Source organism: Suillus clintonianus (genome assembly GCF_016758775.1).
Source record: "Suillus clintonianus strain FC179 chromosome Unknown DEU56scaffold_245, whole genome shotgun sequence".
NCBI lineage: Eukaryota > Fungi > Basidiomycota > Agaricomycetes > Boletales > Suillaceae > Suillus > Suillus clintonianus.
The window spans coordinates 621-9,692 of record NW_024539469.1 but is presented as its reverse complement, the minus strand read 5'-3'; the positions used below and the strand labels follow the sequence as shown (position 1 = coordinate 9,692).

General features: G+C 48.7%; 2 protein-coding genes across 2 annotated transcripts; both read left to right on the top strand.

Annotated features, from left to right (window-relative positions):
* Positions 1 to 2,088: 2,088 nt before the first annotated feature.
* On the top strand, positions 2,089 to 4,300 carry DEU56DRAFT_762517 (uncharacterized protein; the record flags this gene model as incomplete). The annotated part of the gene is made up of 4 exons (XM_041350711.1): positions 2,089 to 2,138; positions 2,182 to 2,246; positions 2,299 to 3,279; positions 3,459 to 4,300. The coding sequence occupies 4 exons, from the start codon at positions 2,089 to 2,091 to the stop codon at positions 4,298 to 4,300; spliced, it is 1,938 nt and encodes a 645-aa protein (XP_041200609.1).
* A 1,003-nt stretch (positions 4,301 to 5,303) lies between these two features.
* On the top strand, positions 5,304 to 8,428 carry DEU56DRAFT_750074 (uncharacterized protein; the record flags this gene model as incomplete). Its single annotated transcript, XM_041349502.1, has 8 exons — positions 5,304 to 5,544; positions 5,596 to 5,822; positions 5,874 to 6,079; positions 6,126 to 6,825; positions 6,876 to 7,089; positions 7,138 to 7,509; positions 7,556 to 7,957; positions 8,004 to 8,428. The coding sequence occupies 8 exons, from the start codon at positions 5,304 to 5,306 to the stop codon at positions 8,426 to 8,428; spliced, it is 2,787 nt and encodes a 928-aa protein (XP_041200608.1).
* Positions 8,429 to 9,072: the final 644 nt, after the last annotated feature.

The window sequence follows — 9,072 nt, the reverse complement described above, 5'->3', positions numbered from 1 at the left end:
ATTTGGGACTGTTCCTCGTGGTCACGAAGATACGAAGAAGATACGTTGAAAGAAACACGAAGTCTCTCTACAATTTTATTTCACCGACACGAAGTCAGGTGAGAATATGCGAAAGAAGATTTCAGATTGTAAGAGCAGATATAAAACTAGAAATTGAGAGAGTACCAATAGATCGGAGAGCATTATATATACAATGAGAAGACCCTAAGGCGGTTAGTGTGATGAATTCCTAAGGAAGTATTCTATTCGCTTGGCACTGGTTGTCCAAATAATCAAGATCAACAGTCATAAAGAAATAAAGTTACAATATAACTCGCCTGACAGCCGAACAAAATTGGTGCCACCAATCACTCAGGAGATGTGTTAAATTAACGAAATGGAACCAAATTAATGGTAATGACAGGGCAGAGAGCACGGAGGTTGGTGAGAAGATCTGTGTGATAGGTATGACCACTAGACCCTACTCTAGAACATGCAGTAGACCGACCTTTTTGATACGCTCACGCTGTGCCACATGAGGCGAGTACCATCAGCAGTGATTTGTGCTTGAAGCCTGCTATACAAGTTTATAGTTATGGATGGAATGGACACATTCAGGGATAAGTACAAATGCATACTGTAGAACGTGCGGTAGACTTACCATTCTGATCCAATTACGCTCCAAGTTAAAAGTTCAAGAGAAGACGATGTAAGCCACAAGAGGCGAGTACCATCAGCGGTGATTTGTGCTTGAAGCCTGCTATACAAGTTTATAGTTATGGATGGAATGGACACATTCAGGGATAAGTACAAATGCCTACTGTAGAACGTGCGGTAGACTTACCATTCTGATCCAATTACGCTCCAAGTTGAAAGGTCCTGAAGAGAAGACGATATAAGCCACATGAGGCGAGTACCATCAGCAGTGATTTGTGCTTGAAGCCTGCTATACAAGTTTACATTTATGGATGGAATGGACGCATTGAGGGATAGAGAACGACACTGACCGATGAAAACGAAAATTAAGTGTTGCGGCGAAGGAACTAGACTGCCCCAAGACCACCGTGCACTGAAACTGAAGGAGACGGACGTCGAAGGGAGGCATGAGGAAAACGAGACCCGAAAAGACTTGAATGAAAATCAGAGGAAGCAGATAAAAAGACAGACGAGTGCACTCAACTGAAGGAGATGAACGACGCACCAGAAAGTGTGGCATGAGCCAAACGAGACCTGAAAAGACATTAAGGACATCAGAAGAAGGCGTGGAGGAATAAAAATGTATGTGCACTCAACTTAGAGTGCTCGATATGAAGGTCCAAGCACGACTGAGCGGATAGAAAATGTATGGAACTCCCGAGGAAGATCTTCAACCCTACTGGTGCAGCAACGGGTGAGCAGCCAGGGCGATCCTCCAGACACGCAGTCTAGGAGTGATTGATCAAAGACACGAAGTCAATGGATCAGGATGTGAATGGCACGAAGCCAATTCAAAAAACGTGGAGCCAGGACATCCAGGGAGGTAGAACATTTTTCGGGGCGAAGGATAAGGGTGGTAAGATGATGGGTGGAGGACGATTGAGACGACGAAGGACGAATGAGACGATGGATTGAGTAAGTGGAAAGACTTGGATATGGGACTTTCCCACAATTGAACTTGCCGCTCATGTTTAGTCGGAACTTCATTTGGGATTTTCCCACTTGGTGATATTCTCTTTTGCTACTAACTACCTCTCGCTGTCAGTCGCCTTTCCTCTATCTTCATTCTCATCGCTGTGTCTCTCGTCCCCCCAGGTTCCCCTCGACTCCAACTTCTACCCATCTGAACTGGCTTCGTGCCGTTCACTTCAAGTGATCAGTTGACTACGCGTCGCTGGTCCAACGCTCCTAGACTACGTGTCTGGAGGATCGCCCTGGCTGCTCACCTGTTGCTGCACCAGTAGGGTTGAAGATCTTCCTCGGGAGTGCTTTCCAACTGGAATCGATCTGCACCGCTCGTATTTTCTTTGACCTTTACATTGAGCGTCTTACAGCTGGTAAGGTATATACTTGTCTCTCATTTACTTTTACTGATTTCCTCTCACATCCTTATCCTGGCGTTCTTGCTCCTTCATGGTCAGCGACTCGAACTCCCACGATTATATTCCGCAATCAGACACAAGGTATGTATACTTTTTCGCCTGTTCTTTGCGTTGCGTGCTTAAGATTTCTAGTACACATCATGCCCAATGCTCTGACATTGTTCAAAGCGAATACCGTCATCTCAGACGGTATGTGTTTCTCTGTCTGTCTTTCATGCGCTGACGCCAAAGTTTCCAACAGCTTGGTTACAAGCTTTCGACACTCGCGCCGTTGCCGTCCAGGGCAATCTGGTCATCACGACTCCCAACATGCATTTTGTTCCAGAATTTCATCACTTTGATGCAGAAGTCTTACAAGCCCGTGCAGATGGTCGATTTGGTGTGATCGACTGCTTCCAATGGCCTCAGGCATACGACGATACCTTTTGCCACGCCACTTGCATACCTCGAAAGGAGTCATTTCCGTGTCCTCACCCGCTCCACTGGGCTTGGTTCACTCCTACCCCAGATGACCTTAAGCCTATTCCCGGGAATTCGTTTCCTGTGGGCACACTGGCGTCGGATAAGGTCGATGGCCTGCAATCCCTCTTCAAACTGGCGGAACAACGACTCCGTGATTATAGAAAGGTCCATCCAGACAGAGGCCAAGTTATATACGGCCGCCTGTTGTCCCTCCGACACTCTGTCGCACGCTTGAAATCGCACCCCCTCACTTTTCGTGATCTTCTCATTTTCGTCACCGATGCTCAGCATCTCTTTCTCGATATCTACTCTTACTTCGACTGGACACTTATAGCTCAACCACTCACTACTTCAGGCCTTCGTCATAATGTTCGGGGCGAATGGATGGGCGCTTTCGTGCAGAGTAGTGATGTATGCGAGAAATTGTTCTGTGCTGGTGTCCCTGTGTGGTATGTTCGTGCAAGCGCGTACATTCCCCCGAGCATGACGGTTGTCGAACCTGTTTTGCTTACCCGTCCGGATCACATCATCATTGGCATGTACGCGGAGGGCAGGAAAGTTTGCCCATTCGAAGTGATACACCGCGGTCCCGGTGGTCGTGAGCGTCATGTGCACATTCGCCGCCTATATGCAGGCACAACACACCTAGACCCTGAGGCAGCCATACCTCAACCATCGTCCAGATCGAATCCCGGTCCCAAGGTATCTAGTCTTGGCAAGGCGCCATCTCGACAGAAGAGTAGGCCAACACACCAGCCATGTAAGCTTCTCTTTCTTTTGTGCACGTTGGATACTCATCATTGTAGACTCTATTGAAGCTCGCCCTGCACGTCCTGCTCCGTCACGCGAATCAAGGAACAAGTGGCAAGATCCTGACACTCCCTACCTTCCGCCGCCGAACCTTCATTGGGAAGCCGCGATGAAAAATTGCAATTAAAGACCAGTCTCGCATTCACACACCCTACGTTATTGATCGGGGGTATAGATTCCCCGAGCCTGCTCTTCTTATCGGCCCCAAACTGGCTGAACGTCTGCAAGTATATCTTGTCAATTGGCTTGCATGTCGTGCGCTGTGGGTAGGCCGAGTCGACCACGATCCTCCACGCACTTACCCCACTCCTCAACTATGGCGCGACTTCCTTGGTAGTGTGCCTTCTGCCCAGCCACAATCTCATAGGGAGAAAGATCCCGACAGAAAGGGTCTTACGGCCACCGAGAAGCGGAAGCAGGTGATGCGGGAGTTGTTCGGCGATGATGTGCTAGAATCTCAGGGCGATGTATTTTCCCCAGATGGAGTTGTGGAATTTCGGGGTGAACAATTCTCTGTCGCCAGTCTTACTAATCCTTCCGCACTTCTAGCCCAGAAGGTTACATGGGAGCTATTTGAACTCGGCTTTCGATACGAGTTGAGGGACCTTGACCGTCACTTGGCACAGAGACGATGGAGAGATGATCCAGCTGGTCGCGAGCAACTCCTCCATGGCATCTTCTCGGGCGACGCTGGTCTAGTGATGTGGTCAGAGCCGTTTCCGTCGGAACATTACGGGTTGTGGGATAACACCCTGCAGGGCTGTCTTCCTTACGTGGAGAATTTTCGCCGACTGCTCTGTGACTGGGATGGCGTGCCGCCTCTTCTCGTAACCCCGCTGACATTAGACAACTTCACAGATACTAAATCTTGGGAAGTCAAGCGTGTGGCGACGGCGTTTTATGTCCAGACATTTTTTGATCATTTCGGCAGGCCCCCAATCATACCCCATTCGCTTCCCATGCAATCATGATTCCATACTTGTCCTGACGTATTTTCTGTTGTCCGTTCTCGTTACCTTAGAATCAAATTCATGCAGTTGTGTTCCTTTTAGTTGAATTGGACATTCCTGTGTAGTGTGCTCCATTATTCAGTTTTGTATGGTAACCATCAGCGGACTATGATCTTACTCCGGCATTACGATCTGCATCGGTTATTTTCCTCTCTTTGGATTTACGAGCTTCGGCTTTACGAGATCAAGATACGTACTCACTGTGTGCATGTTTCAGACATTGAGCAAGAGACTCATCACGATGGCGGGGCGGTGAGTTCACTTCGTGTTCTTCACATACCTATGATATGACAGCAAGGCTCACCCTTTCTTCTGGAACAACGTAGTATAACCACGCGAAGATCCGAACTACAACACACTCATCAACAAACTTAGCGCAGTGTATCCGCATCCAAATCAGACTCGATCTGCTTTCAAGATCTTCGACTTGGCTCTATCCTTAAGCGCCATTGAACGATCCCATAGTATTTTGGTGTAGTGCTTCGTGATTTTTTAGCCCAATGCGATTGTTTTGATTTTTCACTAGTGATCCTACTTCGTCCATCTACGTCCGCCACCACCGGTCACTACAATCACACTTCCCCAGACTACGCGTCTGTGGGCTGAGTTCCCCTGGTTGACTTTGTGTCACTGTTTCCTGCCTTGTTGACTTCGAGTCTTAGGGCATTACTCAATGGCAGTCCGCCGTCCAAAACCTCGACTACATAAGGCAACAACCCACCAATCATCACCTCTGTCGATACATCAGCCGACCACTATCGTTTGCGAACCTTGGATGGTCAATAGATGGAAACGTCCCCGCGAGACAACAAAACTCGACCTCTATCTTCCTGGCCCACCACCCATCTTAGTTCTGCCAGGACGACAACGTCTAGCACAGCAAAGGCTGCGTCGTTCATCGTCCATATGTAGGACGGAGCCCGGACAGAGGGATGATGGACCTGTGTTTCCTTTCAGCGACTCCATGCATTTTTCCAATGACGCCTCTCCCCGTCGTCTCACCAGCTCCCAGAAAAGGGCTAATCAGTGGCGAAGATGGTCGGAAGATATTATTCCGGCCATGATAGTGCCCTACCTATCATACATTCAAGAGACTGTATCGCTACGTCATGCCAACACGCCAGCGATACGTCATCGGACTGATGGAGAGTGCGGTACTGGGTGCAGAACTCGCAACATCAAAGTTGCATGCGTGTTTTTTGGTGGTATGTTATCATTTTTTTTCTCTTCTAACATTAATCTGATGTACATTATAGCTTTCGAGGAAATCGCCATCATCGCCTGCCCTTGTTCACCTGCCCCACTTCAGCTTCTTCGTCGCAGGCTTTTTCCATGCGCGCCCCTGGCACCCTCCCTGGCAGTGGACTTACGACTTCTCGAGTTCGTCCGCCTTCTTTTTCTTCGTCAGTCCCCCAACCAAACGGCGTGGGGTGATGCGCTGGAGACCTTTCTGGACGGAATGAAATATAAGCTGAGGCTGAAGGTAGAAATTTCTGTTCTCGTGGTTGCATATCCATGCTTAACCTTCCTACAGAATAGCTTACGGTGTCGCTTCAGCAATGCGTTCCACTGGTACCAGGTTTTGACCGTATTGGCTCAGAATCATATCTCTACCCTCGTGGTTGGTTCCCGGACAGATGGTGCTCGCGTGGACCAACCTAGTGATTATCTCCGCTCGCGGTGCCCACTCTGTTTCGGAGGGAACGATTGGCGAAACGGAGCGAGAGATTCTCTTCCTATGTGGGTTATTTTTTACTATGCTACTACAACAATTAATCATTTATAGGCCAGACGTCATCGTTTGCATTGACGCGTGCTTCACACAGAAACGCTCTGCAAATCCTCGCGGTGCTGCTGGTAGCGATCCTCCCAACCCGACACCATCCTTCTTTCTACCAACGGACGATGTGAAAGCAATGGAAGATTTTGTTGAAAGGTGTCGCAGAGACAGACGGCAAGCAAGGACCTCGAGGGCAGAACCTGATGAAGATGGCTATGAGGAGGGCATGCGCATACCAGTATCTGTCTTGAACGGATGTGGCGACTCCTTCATTGCTGCAGACGAAAAGCGGGAGAAGGCAAGTACTCGTTTCTTTACCGATACTGGCCTCATGGCACTGGTTTGTAGGCATGACCATGTCCTATGGATCGCGAACCTGACATCCGCGGGAGAAAAGCAGCATTATGCGCTTGCTCTCTTGGACCGATTGTTCAAACATATCCCTCCTCAGATGACCATCGGGCTCTTGTACGACATCGGATGCCAGCTCGAACGGAGCTGTCGCAAGTGGAACTTCATGGACGATTCCATTCTATCTCGCATCGCATTTGCTGTAGCGGTGTTCCATGCCTATGGTCACCAGTGGGCGTGTCAGATTGTTTACCACCCTAGGAAGCGCGAGGGATTTGGCTTGTCTGATGGTGAGGGATGTGAGCGGTTATGGAGTTTCCTCAAGCCTCTCATCCCTTCCTTGCGTGTTTCAGGGGTGCATATTCTTTTTTCTAATCCGTCTATTTATCTCACTCTTCGGCGAAGTTTAATCAGCGACTTTTTGTCCTCGATACTCAAATTCGCCACTTAGACTCGAAATCGTTGCAAGGATTTGGACACTGGCTCCATCGGTGTTGGATTCACTGTCAATCGAAGAAGCATGATGTGCTGGACCGTTTGCACGCCTTGGAGTTGGACGAGAATGCGCTCCGTGTAGAGTGGAAGGCCCAGGTTGATCATCAGACGCGACCCACACCACGTATGTAGATAGCTAAGTGTGCCTACTGCTTGACTGAACGCCATGTAGGACAATCTAGAAACAAGGCAGCGGAGGTGATCACTATTATCCTAGCACTAGAAAAGACACTACAAGCTCAGGAGGCCTCCATACACGAACTCGAGATGCAACGCCTCGGTGTCCGTGTCCCTAACATTGGGGAAGTCAATCTGCAGCTAGTAGATGCGCGCTCTCGGTATAAAAAAACCGCTGACACTCTCCGACGTTGTCGAGCGGCACTTGGAACGGAGGACAAGGTCAACCTGGAGAAGATGAAGAAGGATACTTACCTTACAGTTCGCTTGAATGCGCTCGCAATCAAGACTCGCATCCGTGATCGCCTTCGTCAACGAAAGTTCGAATTGGAGAGACTTGAGAGATCGTACAGAGCCACAGTCAATGGTGCGTTGATAGTTTGACTACACTGATACATCTCAGAATTTTCCAGCTGAGTGTAAGCTTCACACGAATACACAACACTCAATCAAACGCCGAGAGCCTGGCATCCTCAAATTAATTACTACCTACAACAGTTTGTGTTCTCAACTACGGTCTCTTATACAACGGCGACGAGCACCCCCTTCTGCCGTTCCCCCTCATATCATCCCGCGTGACGGCGTCTTTCAGCTCGACGTTGATGACGACATCTGGCAAGACGTTGGGCTGGATGACGACACTTTGAACCCTCCAGCGTGGCTATCGGATGACACGGTCAGGAATGGTATCCGGTTGCAACTTGAAGTTGATCGGTGCAATGAGGAGGAGGCTCGACTGATGCGGGAGAGGGCCGTCATTCAAGAGTGGATGTTAGCAGAGTGGGACAGTACGCAAACTGCCTTGCATACAGCAGGTGCGTCAGCGTACAATTTCATCAACAGTATCTAATTACTTCACAGTCGCAGATCCAGTGATGTCTTTCCACCTTCGATCTCGCGCAGATGAACTTGTCGACATCTGCGTCATCTGGAAGAAGAAGGTTCAAAATATTCCGTGCGCGTGGCCAACGACTGCGAGTTGGGGACCCTCTGACGAAGCTTTGGTTCAAGCCGCTTATAATCAGGCGCGATCGTCGTTTCGGGGTGAGGATGATGACGAGAGTTCGGAAGGAGACAGAGAGGGTGATTGTGAGAGTGACCTGGAGTATGGCAAAATTGAAGATGAGGAGCTGATGGATGCTATTGAGGAGATTGCGTTAGCGGATGAATATAGGTATGGTCAGAATGCGGAGTTCACGGATGACTTGGATGACTTGGATGACATTGGTGACGACTTCATGCCTTCTTCCCCCATAAAATCATTACACAAGTGGCGCAACATTTAGAACATTCTGCAGTGTATTGTTTAATAATATATTCTCTGTCACATCCTCTGTTCTATTGTATCTGAGTTGTGCAAAAATAAAACTCATGACATTTACCTTAGCTTCCGGCCCACCTTAGCTTCCGGCCCCCTGTCACAGCGTGACTGTAACACAAATATTTCCGTATACGGAAGCTTAGGCAGTTAATTTATCAAAACACATTGTGTAAATTGTGCAATGACAAGACATGTTACAAAACATTGTACAATAGGCTCTATTAATCATAGACATTGTGCATGAATGATACCAGTGATGTGAGGTTGTTTTGAAGGTAGGGACACGGCCGACTTAAGGGCAGGACATTTTTGTGAACATGAACCAGATGCAGGTATGTTCTCTTCACCCTCCTGTCCCATGGTGCACCTGCCAGCGCTCTCTTGCAATGCAGGACGAGAAGAACAATGGTTGTGCACCTGATTCAAAACCAATCTATTTGCTAGAGCGCCCGGTTCATCACCCATCTATTTGCTATGGCACCCCCTGTCCGCCCTGGTTTATCACCCGTCTATTTGCTAGAGCGCCCGGTTCATCACCCATCTATTTGCTATGGCACCCCCTGTCCGCCCTGGTTTATCACCCGTCTATTTGCTAGAGCGCCCGGTTCA